Below are 21600 nucleotides of genomic sequence, written 5' to 3'. Positions count from 1 at the left end.
AAATTAAACAATTAATTCAAGCATAGAGGGAATTTATATTTAAGGCCACGGAGGAAGGAGCAGCAGTAAATACACAGCTAGCTTTAAAGTCCCCTGTAAGTGACTGAGTGTCTGTCGGCTTGCCGTGCGAGATCTGCTTTGTCTCGTTGCCAGTGCTCTGCCTCCATCACTGCGTCAATTTCAGCTGATCAATTACTGCGTGGCCCCATTAATCAGCACAAAAAAAAAACAACGCGCCGAGAGCAAGAGGAGGATAAAGGAGCAGCTTTCTGAGATTATTCCCAGTTTCATCATCAACCCTATTCTGTGCTCACAAGTTGAAGCAATAATACACAAGGATCGCCCCCATTGTGAGGATGTTGATGGGTACAACCTCAGCCCACGGCCAAATATTTCACATCTAATTTTTCATGAGGATTTTTTTGACACCCAATTCTATTTTATCGATGGATGTGGGCTCCCTTTTCTCCTAAGCAAGAAAAAAAGAATAATTTTCTGAAGATTTGTTCCACTTTTATTAACACAAAGAGGATTCCAATATGGCAAATCGAGTAACGGCGAATGGCGAGACCCGGAGCTACACATCTAAGAAGGTGTCCAGGGACTACGAATCGTCTTTGGAACTCTCGGTGCAAGCGCGGATTTTTAAAATTATTGTAATCGGGGACTCCAATGTCGGTAAGACGTGTCTGACCTTCAGATTCTGCGGAGGGACGTTTCCCGATAAGACCGAAGCCACCATAGGGGTGGATTTCCGAGAGAAACCCGTGACTATAGAAGGAGAAACGATCAAGGTAACCAGCAATGTAATAAATTGTCCAAGGTTGGTTATGATTAATTAAAGCTTTTTCTTGCATCTGCAAGTTTTATACTCCCAGATGGAACAGTATTCACAAACCCAGTCCCAGTATTCTTGCATTAATGACGATGTCAGTCGCTGGTAGGTACACCAGCTTTCCTAGGAATAGTTACGTTTCCGTTCTCTCCTAAAATATGGGAGGGTGCTCTCGTACTGCTCGATGTTCAGACACTGAGAGTGGAACCCCAACTGTGAGAAATTAAACCTACCAATGGTACCTCACCCTTTAGAAATACTCCAACACGCTGTTGTTGTAGGTGTTGGTTGTCTGCTGAAATATGGAGAGTATGACAACTATGCCTGCATTCCCTATTTTTCTTCCAAGGCTTCCCGGGACAATGCCCTGCTGAAAATCCCCGGACCCATTTTCAGTGCTGCAACCTTGTTTTTACACCACGGCAGGAGCCCATTTACTGTGAACAGTAATTCATATCCTGGGCAAATTAATTCATCTTAACTAATCAGGATTAGTGATCAGACTAATCAGAAATTCTGTTAAACATGTTATATCTGTAACTTGGTCAGCTTGGTAGATCTTTTGGGAGGAGAGGGGCCTTCCCTCTTTTTCTTACCCCATTCAAAACAGATAAAACTAACTGCAAACCAGTAACTAGCTTGTGTGGCTGGTTCACTAGTGTGTCAGACCCATTAGTTTTAACTGTTGAGAAACTTCAGACTGCAAAAGATTTTGTCTTACCCTGAGGATAGTGGGTTAGATAGCATTTGGAAAAATAGTTTATAAGAAAGAGATGTGACATTCCAGGATGACAAAGAGGGGTACTGTATGTGTTTGATTTAGTCAGTCCTGGGGTGAGTACCAATATCCCGTGAGTAGATTTACAAACTAAGCAATAAGTGTTAGAGCAAAACGCAAGGATTCATTTGACCATAATGCCATAAATATTTACCATGGGAAGTTAATATCTTCTTCTATGTGCTTAGCACCATCAAACACTCATGTAAAAATGAAAATAATATCTGGGTTGACTCAACTCAAATGATATTTACCACTATTTTGATTAAGTGCAAAGCATTTATCTGCTATAAGTCAGTGGAATACAAGTCAAAAGAAGGTCAAACTGAAACTATCCTATCTTAGTGTCAAACAGCACATTGTACAGTACAGCAATAGTTTGTTTACTGAGACAAAAGGACATTTCCAGTAAGAAGACATTACTGATGAGGCATGATTTATAATATCAGAGTCCTAAGTTCTGATGAAAAGCAAGAACAAGGGCCCTCTTTATTCTTGATGCAAAGGATCAAAGATAATTTAAGATAATGGAAATATGAAAAATAATACAATATGAACATTATTTAAAATTAAGATAGAGTAACAGAACATCAGCATCTGGTTCTGGCTGGAGGGCCACTTTAATTCTGCTGTTAAGAAGTTTCTCATATGGCAAGTATACAAAACCAACTAACAAATATTTTGGTACATCATATAGACTCAACTTGTAGTTTCTTCACAGATGTCAATTTCAGCAGATTTAACAAAACCAGGAAGAGCCTGACTAGTAAGTCAGGCAGCATCTGTGGAGGGAGAAGCAGTTATCATTTTAGGTTGATGACCTTCATTGATGTGAAGTGTTTACTCTGTTTCTTCCTCCACATGTGATCTTCTGTCTTTCCAGCTTTTCTGTTATATATTTCAGGTTTTCAGCATTTACTATTTTCCTTCTGAATAAATAAACCACATTGATAAATAATCTTAATTTTCCCTCAATGTCAAAAATGATAAAGGTTCATTAAAGGTTTTGTTTACATCACTGGAATGAATATTAGTAAATTAGTTTTTGTTTTTAAAACATAAACACCATTCGCCAAAAGCATGGCATATAAATAGTTAAATACTATAAATATAAGAACCATGGTATATATATAATAATAGTCTATAATATGGTATATCTATTAAACTGTAATGTTGTGCATTAGGTGAATCATATGGGAAGACACTATTTGATCGTCTAATGCAAAACTACAGTAGCTTATTTTCTTTAAATAGTTGACATCTTTGTTTCTTCAGTGGCATGTCTGTATGGGATTAACATTGATATAGATTTATCTCAGTATAAAAAATATTGTCAACTGTAACACATTCTGTACTTTTCCTGGATTTTCCCCTCTGCTTCTCTTCTGAAATAGATTTTACTTAGAAAACTACCATCTTGCAGAAGTGCTTGCAGTTTTTAAAAAAAAAGTATTTGATACTGAAGCACCTTCAATTGCTCCAAAAGACTGAGGTTTGGTAAAATACTGAAAAGGCTTTTATTCGCTGTACAATACGACCTCCACAGTGAGTGTCTGCCCCCGGACTGAGGGGGAGGGGCAAGGCGAACACCTTTATACAGGACTCTGTGGGAGGAGCCATAGGGACAGTCAGCAGAGGGGTGTGTCCAGACAGGTAACCGAGTTACAACATATATACATGGTTTACCACAGATACGTGCTCAGAGACTATGAGAGGTCACAAGGCAGTAATCAGGACTGGGAGTTCATGTTGTGAATTACTTTCCAAAACTATGAGATATCATGGGGACAGTTGTTTTTCCCTTTAGTTTATCTTAGTGTTAATCAGCTAAAATTATAAATTAGAGATCAAACTATGCTCATCTCCTGTAGTGTCTGTGGCTCATATGGGTGAATTCAGTAATTCTCAGTGTAATTTTTACAGGAAATGAATGGTGATTTGGATATGAAACTCTGAATGCATGATTTTACACAATGGTGTTTGGCATTTTGGACTATCAATTGAATATCATTGTTCATGGTCTACTCCAACCAACCTACTATGGCATAGATAATGAGGAGAAATTCATATTTATCACTACTTACTATTCTAATTAAGGCAATAGTCATTGCCCACTAGGAGCACATTGGATTTGACGATGCTGTCATCTGCCTGCTGAACAGCGCCTACTCCCATTTGGATAAGCAGGACAGCACTGTGAAGATCATGATTTTATAGATTTCTCAAGTGCCTTCAATACCATACAGCCCTCATTGCTGGGGGTGAAGATCTCTTCAGTGCAGTTGGCATTTCCATTGTATCCTGGATATTGGACTACCTCACAGTTTGTGTGGCTTCAGAGCTGTGTGTCAGACATGGCTATAAGCAGCACTGGGGCCCCACCATGGCTCCCTTCTTGTTTACCCTGTATACCTCAACTTTAGATACAACACTGGGTTATGTCATCTGTACACATTCTCTGATGACTCAGCAATAGTTGGGTGTATAATGGGAGGATGAATACAGGGCCCTGGTGGAGGTCTTTGTCGAAATGTGCAAGCTGAATCATTTGCAGCTCAACGTCAGTAAGACAAAGGAGATAATGATGGACTTTAAGGAGACTAAGCCTGCACTGCTCCCTGTTACTATTGATGGTAAGGACATAGATGTGGTGAGGACTTACAAGTACCTGGGGGTGCACCTGAATGACAGACTTGAGTGGAACACCAATACTGTACAGTGGCTGTGTTCAAGAAGGGCCAGAGTCGCCTGTACTTCCTGAGGAGACTGAGGTCCTTTGGGGTATTCAGGCCTCTCCTTCACCTTCTACCAGTCTGTTGTTGCCAGTACAATCTTCTATGCAGTGGTGTGCTGGGCAATGGCATCAATATGGGTGATGCCAACTGGCTCAATAAACTGATTAGAAAGGCTGGCTCCATTATAGGAGTCAAACTGGACACAATGGAGGCTGTGGTAGACCAAATGATCCTCTGGAAAATCCTGGGAGTTCTGGACAATGTTTCTCACTCTCTGCATGCCACCTTTAGTAATAGACTAAAACAATTGCCCTGCTCCAAAGAGTGCTATATGAGGTCATTCTTAGTCATGTGGCCCATTCTTGGCCATAAGGCTCTATAATGAATCAGACTATGGCTGGGCGAGTGTTGACCCCCTCCTGTTAGATTGTTTAAGGTAACTTATTTTTTATTTATTCCTCTTGCTTCTCTTCTAGTACTGTATATCTGTGCACTTGTAATGCTACTGTGACACTGTAATTTCCTTTGGGATCAGTAAAGTACCTATCTATCTAGTTATTTATCCTGTTATTTGTTGACGTATGACTACAATAAAGATTTTATCTTTTTTTTCAGTATGCATTGTGCCATAATATTCACGGGAAGATAATCAGGAAAAAAAATTACCTTCTGGTATCACAGTGATCAATTATGGCCAGACTTTAAGAAGGGATTGGAGTATGATTCACAGCCCCCTCTCTGTCAGAACATTGGCTTTTCCTTTATGAGCCTTGTTAATGATTTTGTCCAGTGTTATGTAAGTCTTCAGTGGAAACAATAGCAAGACTTTTGTGTAATTTTGATGTGCTGACTGAATGTTACACTCAGGTTATATAACTGTTCCTATTGTGGAAAATTCTGCAAACAGTTCAAGAGTTCAAATAGCAGAGCATTTATGAAGAAATTCTCATAGAATCACAGGATTTTCACTGCATGTACAAAAGTTACGTAGCTTCTTTAGAGTATTTGCTCGTTCCTAGAAGAGGAATGTCATCAATTCCATTTCCTCACTCTTTTCCCAGAACTCTGCACATTATTTTCCCTCAAGTATTTATCCAATTTCCTCGTGGAAGCCCTAGTTGATTTTATTGCTACCACCTTACAGGCAGTGAGTTGCAGATCATAATTATTGTCTGTATTTTTTAAAAAAGGTTTTCCTTCACGGCCAAAAACTTATTTTTGTGTCCATACCCAGAGTCATCTCCTAATGTGAACAGCTTTGCTCCACTTACTCAGTGCTGGCTAGTATTGGTCTGTTCTGTAATTATTTGATTTGATTAATGAATGCATAAAATTTCATTCAGCAGATGAATTGCAACAAAATATTTCCAAGTAGAACAAGATAGATTTAACTGGCTCTAGACCACCAGAAAAAATGGTGGAACATTTTAGTGAGGAGATAATCTGGTAGAATACATTGTTTGAGAAAACCATTAAACTAAGCAAACTACAGACTTCCACAAATTGTTACAAATGGTGATCCCAAGTTGGCTTCAAACCATTCCCATTTCCTGTTCTTTTTAGAATCAGAATCATGTTAACTGTCATTGACTTTTTGTTTTAAAAAAACTGTCAGTTTGCAGCAGCAGTACACCACAGAGACAAACCAACTGCAAATTACAGAATAGAAAAATAAATCATACAAAAATAAAGGACATAACAGTGTTCATGGGTTCATGGCCAATTCAGAGGGGAATAAATTGTTCTTAAATCGTTGTTGCTCCTGTACCTCCTCCCTGATGGTAGTAAAGAAAAGAGGGCATGTCTCAAAATGACATGGACCTTAGTGATGGATGATGCCTTCCTAATGGACGATTGTGGGTATGGTTGTGCCTGTGATGGGGCTGGAATCTACAACTCTCTGGGCCTATTGAGATCTTGTTTATTGGAGCCTCCTTACCAGGCTATAATGCAACTGGTCAGAGTGCTCTGCACCATACATCTTTAAGAATTTGCAAGAGCCTTTGTCAACATACCGAAACCCCTCGAGCTCCTAATGAAGTTTTGCACATTAACTTTGGAAAACAACTTGAAACCTAGAGTCTGGAGATGAGAAATACTTTCAAGCAACAAAAGCTATATAAAATAAAATCCTAATAGTTATGGAACATTTTAAGTGTCCATGCTTAGTGGCATGCTACTCAGCAGTTGTAATTAAATGAAAATCAATTTAGTTAATTTAACATTATTCCTGGACTGAGAGGCTGAAACTCTCTGGGTATTCTCTTTCATTCAACAGTAATGAGCAAGTTTGGTTAAGTGGAAGAGTTTCCTTCTATACAGGGAAGCATCTGACCTTGGGTTTGCCTCACGATATAGCAATTTTTCTAATGATATTGCAGATGTAACAGAAAATGTATGGGTATTTCCACTGGAAAATGCACTGAAGGCACTCTTATATTAAATTAATGAACATTTCATGTGCACAGTGTTCTTCAGGAAAAATTCAATTGCCTGTTGTTTTATTCTGTTTTGAGTTTTAACAATTTCATAAAGCGAGATTTGGCGTGATGATCTACTAACCGTTTGGTCATAACAAATGGACTCCACAAGATTCTGAGCAGATGTGATGTGCTTTCCTAGGGGAAAGGGTAAATGGTTGGTTGCTGTCGCAGGGAGAAGCTGGAGCTTGCCAAGAACCACTATTTGCTAACAGACGGTACAGCCGTAGTGGTATACAGCAATTAGGTGGAGGCTAAACAACAAAATGGTTTTATTAAATCATGCTGTTCTTTTAGCTTCAGAAAAACTGAAATATGTAGAATTTTTTGTGAGCTACTCTGCTAAGGAAATGTGTGAAAGATCTTAAACTTTAGGGAGATGGAAAATTGAATACAAAATAATAAAGAATTTTTCCAATACTTCCCAGCAATTCTGGAATAAGTAAACAGAGAGCCAGCTGTATGGTCATTCACCTCTTATTGGAGGTATCTCTGAAGATTACTGGCAGAAATGGCTTTGAAGAAATGTTGATTTGAAAGATTGATGGCTGTAATCCCAGTCATCAGATATCATTTAAAGACAAAGTATATTTGTTTGTGATGCTGCATTAATTTGGTAGAAAATAGCCTTATTTTTAGCTATTTTTTTACACACACGTTTCAATTCCTCTTAATCTCTTAGCACTCCTCTGTACACTGGCACAAGAAAGGATGCCACTTAGGTTGCCAGCACTAATTTTCCTTGGCTCTTGACGCTATTGTTGATGGTGCTTGCAGATCAGCACAGGGCAGCAGCAAGTTTTATGAAAGGAATGGCTTTGTAGAATGAAGACTCACTTTCCCAGCATTCCAAGTGACAGAAAAACCATTCTATCTCGGGTTAATTGCAGACCATCTGAACTTGAGTGGAATACAGGTCAGTGATAGAGGGAGAGAACAGTGCCAGACCACGGTCATTTGCTGTATTCCCTAGATATAAATTACATCGTACGTTAACCATCTATTACATTTAATAACAAACAGGAAAAAGCTCATCATCTTAAATGCAGTTTCCTATGTTTTGCAGAGAAATTAGCGGGTGGGTTGACTAACGAACTAAGCCTGACTGTTGCTTTTTGTACAGAAAATATGCCTGGTTTGCTGAAATTCATAAATTCAAAACCTTAAATATTCATTTGCCATGTTTCAGTTTCAATTCAAAGCTACTGACTAGTGTTGCTAACTCCCAACTACTTTGCATTACATTATAAAGTAAATTCAAACATTGAGTTTCAGGATGATAATTTGTTTAGTGAACAGAGGAAGAAGTGTTGAGATCACCTCAAGGTGCTGTTAAATTTATTCTGGGTAATTCGAACAATGCATTTTGTATTATAGCCACAAAATTCCTGCAGTATCGCAAATTGCATTTACGTTGCACGTTTAAGAGTAAACCATGTTCCAAGGTCCTGCACAAGACACCGCTGGGCAAAAATGGTTACTAAGCACAATACAAGTCAAAAGATGGTTTCCAGAGAATTCACTATCTCACCAAGAAATTATTTCTTACCATTTGATTTGCTGATGCAACATAAACACAGGCAACATATCACTGCTGTTCAAAGTGGAGCAGTGTCAGATGGTTTGCAGTACTGAAACACTCTAATGTGAATTCACTTCCTGACTGTAAAGAAATTATAAATTTAGACGCATTCTCAAACTTCTTCAGTAGGGTGGCAATCCTAAGTGGATGTTTGTTAAACTGAAGCGGATGAACCTCAGTGACTTTGCTGGTTTGGAACTTGGGCCTGGCAGCAGAGCAAAATGAGTGCCAAGTGTGAAATTTTAGAGATACATAGTGAACATACTTCAATAGAAATTAGGAAAAACATGAAATGAGCTAATTTGCACAAGGTATGACAGATATGTATTGAATATTTTCTTAATAATACATTGGATAATTTCCCATAACATGTCAAGATATTAAATCCTCACAACATGACAGTTGTATAAATATAGTTGCTGTTTGATCATAGCACCAAATAAGATGAACTAAATAACTATATTTTAAGTAATTGGGTTCCTTATGGCAGCTGAAGTATATGCCAGCTGCATATCTGGTAATTATTAATATAGTTCCTACCAAACAGAATCTTCTGAAATCCATAGCAACTTTGTTGCATTGCAGTAATTTAATGAAAAATTTGGTGACTATGAGCTTGCAGATACCTGGGACCTTCATTCTCCATGACTGACCTCTGCACCTTCCACCTTTATTCATTTTCAGCAAAACCAGCAAAAGTTCAAGGAACAATATCCTCACCTTCCATCACAATATGCTTTAGTCCTTGGGACTCAATATCATTTAACAATTTCAGGTAACCAGCCTTTCCAGTTTGTACCTCAGCTGACCTACCAAACACTCCTGGCAAGAGCAAGGAATTCTGGGTGCGATTGGTGGGGCATGCGGCATCAGTGGACTGGGAGGGGGACAGAATTAATATGGTTCAGTGTATGGAGGAAAACACAACACCTGTCCTGGGAAATTAATTCTGCTTCTACATAAGAACATGAGAAATAGGAGCAGGGGTAGGTCACCTGGACCGTCAAGCCTGCTCCGCCATTCAGTAAAATCATGGCTGATCTGACCACGGACTCATCTCAACCTACCTGCCTTTTCCCATAACCCTTAAATCCCCTACTAATTTCCCCTTGATTCTCTCCTCATGGAGAGCGACTTGATCTGCTCAGAATGTCTACTGATTTCTATTTTTGCTTCTGATTTCCAATATTTTCCAGTGTTTTAATTTTTCAGTCTATTGCTTGATTTTACATAACTCTGGTTTTCTTCCTTCACAGATGCTACCTGACCAGCTGGGCTTTCCCAGCACTCACTTTGATTTCAGACTTCCTACTGCTGTGCTCTGTATCTCACAGTGACAGCAGGTACTTTTTTTTCCCCCCAGTGTCCTCTGTCTTTTCACCACCTCTCTATTCATGTCTCTTGCAGACAGTATTAGTTGCTACTAACAAAGCCTTCGCCACCCTCTTCTCATGCCATTCTCCATCTCTTCAGCTCCACTCTTTCACAGATATTGGATTATTATTTTCACATGTACTGAGAGAGTGAAAACTTTGTTTTTCATGTCATCCGTACATATAATTTCAAAGCAAAGTACATTGAGCAAGTACAAGAGAAAAGCAATAATGGAATGCAAATATAGCGTTCCAATTACAGAGAAAATGCAATGCAGTACAAGGGCCATGGCAAGGTAGGCTGTGAGATCAAGAGTTCTTTAACATAAAGAGGCCCAATCGAAATTCTTATAGCAATGAGCTAGAAGCTCTACCTGAGCCTGGTGTGTGTGTCTTCAAGCTTGTGTATTTTCTGCCTGATGGAAGAAGGGAGGAGAGTGAATATCCAGGATGGGAGGGATCTTTAATTATACTGGCTGTGTTTTTGAGGCAGTGACAAGTGCAGACAGAGTTCACAAAAGGAAGTCTATTATTTTTTATGAAGGTCTGGGCTGCATCCACAACAATCTGCAATTTCTTGCGGTCTTGGGAGGGGCATTGCCATACCAAGCTGTGATGTGATTGGATAGGATGCTTTCTGTGGTGCCTCTACAGAAATTGGTGAGGGTCAAGAGGGGCATGTTGAACTTCTGTGGAATTTTGAAGAAGTAGAGGCACTGGTGTGCTTTCTTGTTCATATCATTTTTGTGGTTGGACAGGACAAGCTATTGGTGGTTTACACTTGGGAATTAGAAATTTTCAGCCAGCTACATCTTAGCACCATTGATACAGGCAGGAACATGAGGTTTGTTCCATTTCTTGAAGTCAATGACAACTCTTTTGTTTTGCTGGCATTGAGGGAAAGGCTGTTGTCATGACACCCAGATATTCCCTTTTGTTTGCTCCATGCTTAGCACTTACAGCATTTATACCAGGCAGTTTTCGAAATGTTTCCTGGTTCTGAAAAAGGTTTATTAACTTAAATTGTTAACGTTCTTTCTCTGTTCACATTTGCTACCTTTTCAGAATTTGCCATTTTTATTCCAGATTTCTGCAGTTTATTACTTTGCAACTGTCTGGCATGGATACTTCACTGCAGTAGATGTGATTCATTTTGTTACTGAGCTTTTGCATGAGATCAGCTTGCTAAATTTCCAGTGAAACTTGTGTTAAGTTTTAAATGCAATGTCAACAAATTAGTGATTCAGTATGGCAATAAAATTATTTTTTTTTAAAGTTAACTGTTTTAACAATCACGTCAACAATCTAGCCACTAACATATTCTGTCAACTTTGTTAAACTATTTACAGTACATACTCCTGTTTTGTGAATGTGGCGTAGGATATCTATCTTAGCTATATCCTTGATATAGGAAGCAATAGACAATGTATTTAACAGAGGTATGGTTAATATTGGGGACTGTGCTAAGATACAGTAAGACTCCAGTTTGTATCTTCAGTCCTGTATGCAGGAAGCTTCTTATCCTGACTATTGAAAGAAGTAGATAGATAGATAGATATACTTTATTAATCCCGAGGGAAATTTGGTTTCGTTACAACCGCACCAACCAAGAATAGAGCATAAATATAGCAATACAAAAAACCCCAACAATCAAACAACAAAATGCAAACTATGCCAGATGGAAAATAAGTCCAGGACCAGTCTATTGGCTCAGGGTGTCTGACACTCCACGGGAGGAGCTGCAAGTTTGATGGCCACAGGCAGGAACGACCTCCCATTCCACCCAGTGTTGTATCATGGTGGAATGTGGCCGAAGTCCAACAGTAAACAGTTCAATATCCAGTCTGCAAACACGTTCCTCGATTGTAATATGCCCCGGATTGCACCACCTGTTGTTAACCAGAGCAGTAAGCACCCAACTCCTTTACGCTTACCGCTCTCAGTGCACTTCCGGTCAGCCAAAACGGTATTACCCACCAAACTCCTCTTCTCCAAAAGTCTCTGTTGTCTCGACCCGGTCCTCTTTCCTCGGCTTTGTGATCCCCCTCTGCATCCTCTGTGTGTTTTCCTCCGGATTTCAGCAGGGGTGTCCGCCGCTCTGCTCGCTAAACCGGCTGGTATTTGCTGGTCCGTGGAATACACAATGCGACCTTGCTTCTGTCCCGCGTGTCGGGATGTAGCCATTTCCAGCGCTAAAGAAAACCCAAATAAAACTCTCTCTACCAGCATGTTAGAGAAGGTGCAGCTTCGGCATGTTACTGTGAGAGAAAAAAATACAAAAAATAACATCAATTAAAAAGTAAGAAGAAGAAAGTAAGAATAGATCGGAATGGCTGTACCAGGCTGCATGCACGACCGGCGCATGCGTACTTTTAATTGAATATTTGTCCAATAAATCACTTTATCTTTTATAAATACCTACAAATTTGCTTCAATTCTGTATGGAGAATCAAGAAAAGAAAGGCACGGGAGTGAGGAGAAAAATAGGATGCTAAGTAACCACCTTTCAAACCCATGTAAAACCAGATGGTGTATCCTGACAGGAGCACTTTTTAACATGGAAAACTAACTACAAGATGGTGACATATTTATGCCTTTTTGGACAATGATTTACTTTTTTGCAAATTGATTACATCCCCTCTCACTATTACAGGCTACCTTCTCTCTCTCAGAGAAATAAAGTATATACATTCATTTATGTCAAGTGACCCAACACTGTACTTACTTAACAAGATAATACACAGAAAATGCTGGAGGAACTCAGCAGCCCAATGCAGCATCTATGGAATGGGTCAACAGTCAACAGGCATTCATCGGAAACTGGAAAAAAGAGATAAGAAGGTGGGGGGAGGGGAGGACAAAGTGCAAGGTGTTAGGTGATAGGTGAAACTGGGAGAGGGGCAGGGATGAAATAAAGAGCCAGGAAGTAAATTGGTGAAAGAGATAAAGGACTGGAGAAGAGGGAATCTAATAGGAGAGAACAGAAGATCATGGAAGAAAGGGGAGGAGCACCAGAGGGAGGTGATGGGCAGGCAAGAAGATAAGAGAGAGAGGGAAATGGGAATGGTGAAGTGGAGAGACATTACCAGAAGTATTACTGTGTGTATTACTTTGATTTCCAGCATCTGCAGATTTTCTCTTGTTTGTGATTCGATTACATAACAAGATTATGTAATGATGGAACACGTACTATGATAGTACCGTGGTAGTATAGTGGCTAGCGTGGCCCTAGCACAGCTCAAGGTATTCCCGTTTTCAGAGTTGAATTCCAATGCTGTCGGTAAGGATTTGTACATTCTCTCTGTGACCGTGTGGGTTTCCTCCGGGTACTCCAGTTTCCCTCCACAGTCCAAGATGTACCGATTAGTAGGTTAATTGGCCATTGTAAATTTTGCTGTGATTAGGCTAGTGTTAAATAGATGTGATGTAGCTTGTTGGGCCAGAAGGGCCTGTATGTCTAATTTTTAAAAAAAATATTATGAGAGCTGTGTGCTATTCTGGATTTAGAAGGTAGGAAAATTTTTGCAAATACCAAGTGATGTAAGCAGAATGCAGAAGTTGCAAGGACAGTCAAATGATTCAGTGCCTAGTCAACTACTTGATAATGCTTCTGCTTACAGCAATGCTTCTGTGATGGGAAGTGTTTTTGTGTTTTGCTTCACATCACCTTGAATTTTTTGCATTATGTGTCTTGAGGTTAGATTTGTCTGATTTCAGAACCAATATAAGACCAAAATTAGGCCATTTGGCCCATCGAGTCTGCTCTGCCATTCAGTCATGGTTGATCTTTTTTAAAAAAATCTCCTCCCCAACCCCAGTTTCCGGCCTTCTCCCCACAGCCTTTGATGCCATGTCCAATCAAGAAGAGCCTATCAATCTCTGCCTTAAATACATCCAATGACCTGGCCTCTACAACTGCATGTAGCAACAGATTCCACAAATTCACCACCCTTTGGCTAAAGAAATTTCTCTGCATCTTTGTTTCGAAAGGGTGCCCCTCTATACTGAGGCTATGCCCTCTTGTCCTAGGTTCTCCCACCATGGGAAACATCCTGTGCACATCTACTTTGTCTAGGCCTTTCAACATTCGAAAAGTTTCAATGAGATTCCCCCCCCATTGTTCTGAATTCCAGCAAATACAGACCCAGAGCCATCAAATGTTCCTCGTATGATAACACTTTCATTCCTGGAATCATCCTTGTGAACCTCCTCCGGACCCCCTCCAATGCCAGCACATCTTTTCTAAGATGAGGGGCCCAAAACTGTTCACAATACTCAAGGTGAGGCCTCACCAGTGCCTTATAAAGCCTCAGCATCACATCCTTGCTCTTGTATTCTAGACCTCGTGAAATGAATGCTAACATGTCATTTTTTTTCCTCACCACCAACTCAACCTGCAAATAAACCTTCAGGGTGTTCTGCACAAGGATTCTACAGAATTCTAGGGATTCTATAGTGAATTATGAACTCTGTGCTTCAGGTAAACAAGATATTGATTAGTCAGTAGCATATTACTTGTTATCTGTCATGAGATTCCTGGTAGTTCTGTAGAGGAGAAAACCTACAGGTGCTGGAAATCAAGGTAATACACACAAAATGCTGAAGGAACTCAGCAGACCAGGCAGGGAAAAAATTAGCAGTTGCCATTTCGGGCCAAACCCCTTCATCAGGACGTTCTGTTGAAGGGTATTGGCCCGAAATGTCGACTGTTTACAATTTTCCATAGATGCTGCATGGCCTGCTGAAATCCTCCTGCATTTTGTGTGTAGTTCTGTCAGAAGAATGCTTTTCAACCGCTATGGATAATGATCAACAATGGAAGCTAGTTCCTCATTGATTACGCAAACACAAGGAAATCTGCAGATGCTGGAAATTCAAGCAACACGCGTAAAAGTTGCTGGTGAACGCAGCAGGCCAGGCAGCATCTCTAGGAAGAGGTACAGTGGATGGTTTGGGCCGAGGCCCTTCGTCAGGACTAACTGAAAGAAGAGCTAGTAAGAGATTTGAAAGTGGGAGGGGGAGGGGGAGAGCCAAAACAGTAGATTGGCATGAATTATGTTGTAGGCATCACTGAATCATGGCTGAAAAAGTATTATGGCTGGGAGCTTAGTGTCCAAGGATACACATCGTATCAAAATGACAGGCAGTAGGGCAGGGGGCAGTGTTGCTCTGTTGGTAAAAAGTGAAATCAAATCATTATAAAGAGGTGACATAGGTTCGGAAGGTGTTGAATCATTGTGGATAGAGCTAAGGAACTGCAAGGGAGTTATATACAGGCCCCCAAACGGTAGTGAAGGATGTGGCCTACAAGTTACAACATGAGATAGAAAGCCTGCCAAAAGGGCAATGTTACAATAGTCAAGGGGGATTTCAATATGTAGGTAGTTTGGAAAATCAGGTTGGTGCTGGATCCCAAAGGGGGGAATTTGTAGAATGCCTACTAGATGACTTTTTAGAACAGCTTGTGGTTGAGCCCACTAGGGGATCAGCTATTCTGGATGGGATGTTGTGCAATGAACCGGAATTGATTCGAGAGCTTAAGGTTAAAAAAAGCCTTTTAGAGGTAGGTGATCATAATATGATCAAATTCACCCTGAAATTTGAGGAAGAGAAGGGAATTGCAGAGGCATGAGGGAAGAGTTGGACAGAATTAATTGGGGAAAAATGTCAAGGATGACAGCAGAGCAGCAATGTCTGGAATTTCTAGAAGCAAATTGGAAGACATACAATATATACAATCCAAAGAGGAAGAAGTATTCTAAAAGCAATATGACACAACCATAGCTAACGAAGAAGGCAAAGCCAAAGTGAGGGCATATAATTGAGCAAAAATTAGTGAGAAGTTAGAGGATTTGGAAGCTTTTTAAAAACCAACAAAAGGCAATTTAAAAAGTCATTGAGAAGGTAAAGATGGAATATGAAAATAAGATAAACAATAATATTAAAGAGGATACCAAAAGTTTCTTCAGATGCATAAAATGTAAATGAGAGGCAGGGGTGGATATCGGACCTCTGGAAAATGATGCTGGAGAGGTAGTAATGGGGAACAAGGAAATAGTGGACAAACTGAAGTATTTTGCATCAGTTTTCACCATGGAAGACACGCAGTGTGATGGAAGATCCAGATGCCAGGGGTCGTGAAGGGTGTGAAGTTACCATAAATAGAGAAAAGGTTCTTGGGGAAACTGAAAGGTCTGAAGGTAGATAAGTCACCTGGACCAGGTGGTCCAGGGTTCTGTGAGAGGTGGCTGAAGAGATTGCAGAAGCATTAGTAATGATCTTTCAAGAATCACTAGATTCTGGAATGGTACTGGAAGCCTGGAAAATTGTAAATATCATTCCACTCTTCAAGAAGGGAGGGAGACAGAAGAAAGGAAATTACAGATCAGTTAGTTTGACCTCAGTGGTTGGGAAGATTTTGGAGTCTATTGTTAAGGATGTGGTTTTGGGGTACTTGGAGGCTCACTATAAAATAGGCTGTGGTCAGCATCCTCAAAGGAAAATCTTGCCTGACAAATCTTTTGGAATTTTTTGAAGAAATAACAAGCAGGATTGACAAGGGAGAATCGGGTGATGTTGTGTACTTGGATTTTCAGAAGGCCTTTGATAAGGTGCCACACATGAAGCTGCTTAACAAGCTAGGAGCCCATGGTATTATAGGAAAGATTCTAGCATGGATAAAGGAGTGGCTGATTGGCAGGAAGTGAAGGGAGCCTTTTCTAGTTAGCTGATGTCTGGGGTTCCACAGGTGTCTGCATTGGGACCGATTTTTTTTAAATGTTACATATCAATGATTTGGATAATGGAATCGATGGCTTTGCTGCAAAGTTTGCGGATGATACAAAGATAGGTGGAGGGGCAGGTAGTTTTGAGGAAGTAGAGAGGCTACAAAAGGACTTAGACAGATTTGGAGAATGGGCAAAGAATTGGCAGATGGAATACAGTGTCAGGAAGTGTATGGTCATACACTTTGGTAGAAGAAATGAAAGAGTTGACTATTTTCTAAATGGACAGAAAATACAGAAATCTGAGGTGCAAAATGACTTGGCAGTCCTTGTGCAGGATTCCCTAAAGGTTAATTTGCAGGTTGAGTCTGTGGTGAAAAATAGCTTTAACATTTTGTTTTTTAAAAAATTATTATTGATATACTGTTTAGTTTGGTTAATAGTTTAAATCTTATTATATGTACGGATATGGTGGCTTGGTTATCTTGATGTACTTTTCTTTGTTTATTCTCAATAATAATTAATAAAAAAGATTTAAAAATGAAAATGAGTCTGTGGTGAGGAAGGCAAATGTAATGTTAGCATTCATTTCAAGAGGACTAGAACATAAAAGCAAAGTTGAGACTTTATAAAGTAATGTTGAGACTTTATAAAGCGCTGGTGAGACCTCACTTGGAGTACTGTGAGCAGATTTGGGCCCCTTATCTTAGAAATGATGTGCTGAAACTGGAGACGGTTCAGAGGACAAACAAGAGAAAATCTGCAGATGCTGGAAATCCAAGCAACACACACAGAATGCTGGGGGAACTCAACAAGCCAGGCAGCATCTATGAAAAAGAGTATAGTCACCATTTTGGTCCTGCTGAAGGGTCTCGGCCTGAAACATTGACTGTACTCTTTTTCCCTAGATGCTGCCTGGCCTGCTGAGTTCCTCCACCATTTTGTGAGGGTTCAAAGGAGATTCACAGGAATGATTCCAGGATTGAACAGCTTGTCATATGAAGAGCGTTTGATGGCTCTTTGCTTGTATTCATTGGATTTTAGAAGAATTGGGGGGGGGGGGTGACCTAATTGAAACCTTTCGAATGGTGAAAGGCCTTGATATAGTGGATGTGGAGACCACATTGGGAGCCAACTGTGATGGCATTGGGTTTGCTGACTGGGAAGTTCTAAATTCAAATGAAGTCATTAAGCTCTATCAGATACAAATAGCCAAGAGTACTCTTACTTAAAGTGAGATTATACTGTAACTAACTAATCTTCAAAGATTTGGTGAGGTAATATCTTCATTTGAACTTAGAACTTCCTGGTCAGCAGACCCATTGCCATCACACTTGGCTCCCAATGTGGTCATGTAATACTAGAAGTATTATCTTAGACAATTATTCAGCAGTAGTCCAATTCTGAAAGCTCTTGACAAGTGCTACATTTATACTGTTTCCCTATCATGTGGGTGACTTCACACACACATATGATATTTCCTTAGATATCCTTTTAACACAAACAGTCTAAAAGCATCTTGGAGACCTTAACATTAATGCTATGCAGCTAACTTCATTAAGTACATAAACCTTCCAATATTATTAGATTATTAGATTCGTTATTTGATATGCTATATGATATTAGCTATTTGGTCTGCAAGCTTCCTTAAACTAAACGTGATAATGTCTACGGATGTTGAAAATCTAAAGCAACACACACAAGATTCTGGAGGAACTTAACAGGTCAGACAGCATCTAAGGAAATGAATAAACAGTCGACATTTCAGGCTGACACCTTTCTTCAGGACTGAGTCTTCCTCAAACTAAGCAATTTAAAGACAGCTTGTCTGTTTGAGCAACTCAAATTAAACAACCCATTGTCTTGTACTGCAAAACCGAACAGCAATGAAGCTGGTGTGGTGAACTACATCCTACTTCTCTTAGACAGAGCAGCTGTTCTACAAATAGAGCTTGTTTACAAGGCTTTTTTTTTTAGCTTCAAGCTGATTACTGCTTTCTATTCACATTTTAAGAACTGAAAACTGACTTCCATTTATGACCAGAAGTTTAACACAATAACGTTAGTTGGAAGCAACACACATAGAAAATGCTGGAGGAACTCAGCAAGCCAGATAGTGTCTATGGAAAAGAGTAAACAGTTGACATTTCGGGCTGAGACCCTTCATCAGGACTAAGGATCTCGGCCCAAAACTTTGACTGTTTACTTTTTGCCATAGATGTTGCTTGGCCTGCTGAGTTTGTGTGTGTTGCTTGGATTTCCAGTATCCGCAGATTTTCTTGTGATAATATTAATTGGAAGGTTATTTACATTTGTTTGTGATCTTACTAGTGTATAGATGCTGAGACTGGAAAACAATCAAGAAATAAATACCTATCACAATGCCAGATGTTATAGTTTTTCTTTTGAAGGACTTATTTACCTGCACTCCCATCTCAAGGATCTCTGGCACAGACTGTCCAGTATATTGCTTTAGGAAGTTTGCAATAGTCACCCTGAAACAACAACAAAAAAAATGATGTATTAACAGGGAAGGACTCAAGTTTGGTTCTCATTCTGTGCTATGTTTATTAATCTGATGAACGTTTAAACAGAGTAGTGTTCCCTTTTTAAAGTCAGCAGCAAAAGAAAAGCTGGGTATTTATTTCATTTATTACTTAAATGTATGTTTATCTCCCAACATCATCCAGTTCTGATACCAGGTAATCGATTTATCATGTTAATTTTGTTTCTCTCTCCACAAATGCTAATTGACTTGCTAAGTATTTCCAGCACCAGCTGTTTCTTATTCACTGCATTGCTTTCTATGTAGAGTCTTCACTGTGTAAAATGCCTGCCATATTTCATAGAAACATAGAAAATAGGTGCAGGAGTAGGCCATTCGGCCCTTCGAGCCTGCACCGCCATTCAGTACGATCATGGCTGATCATCCAACTCAGAACCTGTATCAGCCTTCCCTCCATACCCCCTGATCCCTTTAGCCACAAGGGCCATATCTAACTCCCTCTTAAATATAGCCAATGAACTGGCCTCAACTGTTTCCTGTGGCAGAGAATTCCACAGATTCACCACTCTCTGTGTAAAGAAGTTTTTCCTAATCTCGGTCCTAAAAGGCTTCCCCTTTATCCTGAAACTGTGCCCCCTCGTTCTGGACTTTCCCAACATCGGGAACAATCTTCCTGCATCTAGCCTGTCCAATCCCTTTAGGATTTTATACGTTTCAATAAGATCCCCCCTCAACCTTCTAAATTCCAGTGAGTATAAGCCTAGTCGATCCAGTCTTTCATCATATGAATGTCCTGCTATCCCAGGAATCAATCTGGTGAACCTTTGTACTCCCTCTATGGCAAGAATGTCTTTCCTCAAATTAGGGGACCAAAACTGCATACAATATTCCAGGTGTGGTCTCACCAAGGCCTTGTACAACTGCAGTAGTACCTCCCCGCTCCTGTACTCGAGTCCTCTTGCTATGAATGCCAGCATACCATTCGCCTTTTTCAACGCCTACTGTACTTGCATGCCCATTTTCAATAACTGGTGTATAATGAATTTCTTTCCATCATCATCATTAACCTTAAGAGTCATTTGAACTTACATCCTTTGAGCAGTTTTGGAAATGTGTTTTTTGTTCTGCATTGCTATTGCTGAAACAATAGTATTTGTTACATTTAATTTCAGATGAGCAAGTAAGGCAAAATCAGGGACAGTGCATGTGCAGTTATGGGATTCATTCCATATTCTTCCATACCCCACCGCCACTAACATATACTTTCATGCATTCTCATTATCCACTGGATGGTATCTGTGAAAGTTAATCACTTATACCTAAAGAGGAGAAAACACTGTAGCAGCTAAGTATATAACATTACTTCCATTATTATTTCCTGTAACTTCCTCCTTCTTATTTTCAGATTCAGGTCTGGGATACAGCGGGGCAAGAACGATTCAGAAAAAGCATGGTACAACACTACTACAGGAACGTACATGCTGTGGTATTTGTGTATGACGTAACAAAACTGGCTTCCTTTGAAAACCTGAAAGCTTGGATTCAAGAATGCAACAACCACTCGGTTTCGCCCAATGTGCCACGGGTGCTGGTCGGCAACAAGTGCGATCTCACCAATGAGATCCAGGTATCTTCCAACGTAGCACTCCGCTTCGCAGATGCCAACAACATGCTTTTGTTTGAGACGTCAGCAAAAGATCCAAAAGAAAGTGACCACGTGGAATCCATTTTCATGTCTCTTGCATGCAAGCTGAAGGCGCAAAAAACATTGACATTCCAGGAGATGCCGAAAAGAGATAAAAAAGCTCATGCTTCACAATCAAACACTAGGAGTACATGCCCATGTTGAGTGGCTTAGAATGAGGAGGTGAGAATGGAAGCTGTTAGACTGTGCCTGTGTCAGTTTGTTAAAACTGTTTGCTTGTACTTCAATGTATACAAAATTTGAGAAAATAATTTTGGAGTTCCTAAGACCAAAAACACCCAACTAATCAAAGTTGTTTTATAACTATCTATAACCTTTCAATGATTTCCAATAAACATTACCATTTGGAAAGTATCTTGTGAAACACTGCCACGTTTGTAAATATGCAGTGATGTGCAAGTTGATATGCTGGTGAGGTTGCCTTCCCAACTGTATAGTTAAAAGTTCTGGATGCATGAAATATAAGGGCTATTCCCATAATCATATGCTATCAATGGAAAATCACATTTAAAGGGTATACAGGTTAGAGATAAGGCAACAACATGTAGCCCTGATGCTCAGTCTGTGCTCCCTGTTGGGTGCATTGTATTCTGGAATTAGTACAAGTCTGTGCTTTGATGTCACCAGTGGCTTGAGCTTTGAACCATGCTGTTCTTGGAACTGCTAGTCTTTTAAATATTCTTTCTCCCCTCCAAAAGGCCAGTGTGTGTTGACAGTCAGAATTCTTGAATGGATGTGTTGAATTCAGTTGATCTTTTTTATTACCTATATGTTAAAGCAGTTTTACAGGAAGGAATTTTATTTGTGGACATCTCTTATGGGGTCTCTGCTGAGATTTCCAATTCAAGGGTCTTGGCTGAGCGTTCCTACAGATTCTCAGT

The 21600-nt window shown here is 39.8% G+C and overlaps 1 protein-coding gene across 1 annotated transcript; it reads left to right on the top strand.

The window, feature by feature from the left end:
• Window positions 1-372: 372 nt before the first annotated feature.
• On the top strand, window positions 373-21295 carry rab33a (RAB33A, member RAS oncogene family). The gene is made up of 2 exons (XM_072270670.1): window positions 373-794; window positions 20420-21295. Exons 1-2 carry the CDS (start codon window positions 540-542, stop codon window positions 20861-20863), a joined length of 699 nt encoding a protein of 232 aa, XP_072126771.1. The 5' UTR covers window positions 373-539; the 3' UTR covers window positions 20864-21295.
• Window positions 21296-21600: the final 305 nt, after the last annotated feature.

This window comes from Mobula birostris, chromosome 10 (assembly GCF_030028105.1).
Source record: "Mobula birostris isolate sMobBir1 chromosome 10, sMobBir1.hap1, whole genome shotgun sequence".
Classification (NCBI taxonomy): Eukaryota; Metazoa; Chordata; class Chondrichthyes; order Myliobatiformes; family Myliobatidae; genus Mobula; species Mobula birostris.
Note: the sequence above shows the minus strand (reverse complement) of the source record. Positions and strands in the feature narration are given on the sequence as shown.

Excerpts from the sequence above, each read along its gene's own strand:
- rab33a (XM_072270670.1), top strand. The coding sequence starts at position 540 with ATGGCAAATCGAGTAACGGCGAATGGCGAGACCCGGAGCTACACATCT. Across the intron at positions 795-20,419 it reads TAGAAGGAGAAACGATCAAG|ATTCAGGTCTGGGATACAGC; the intron begins GTAACCAGCAAT and ends TCTTATTTTCAG.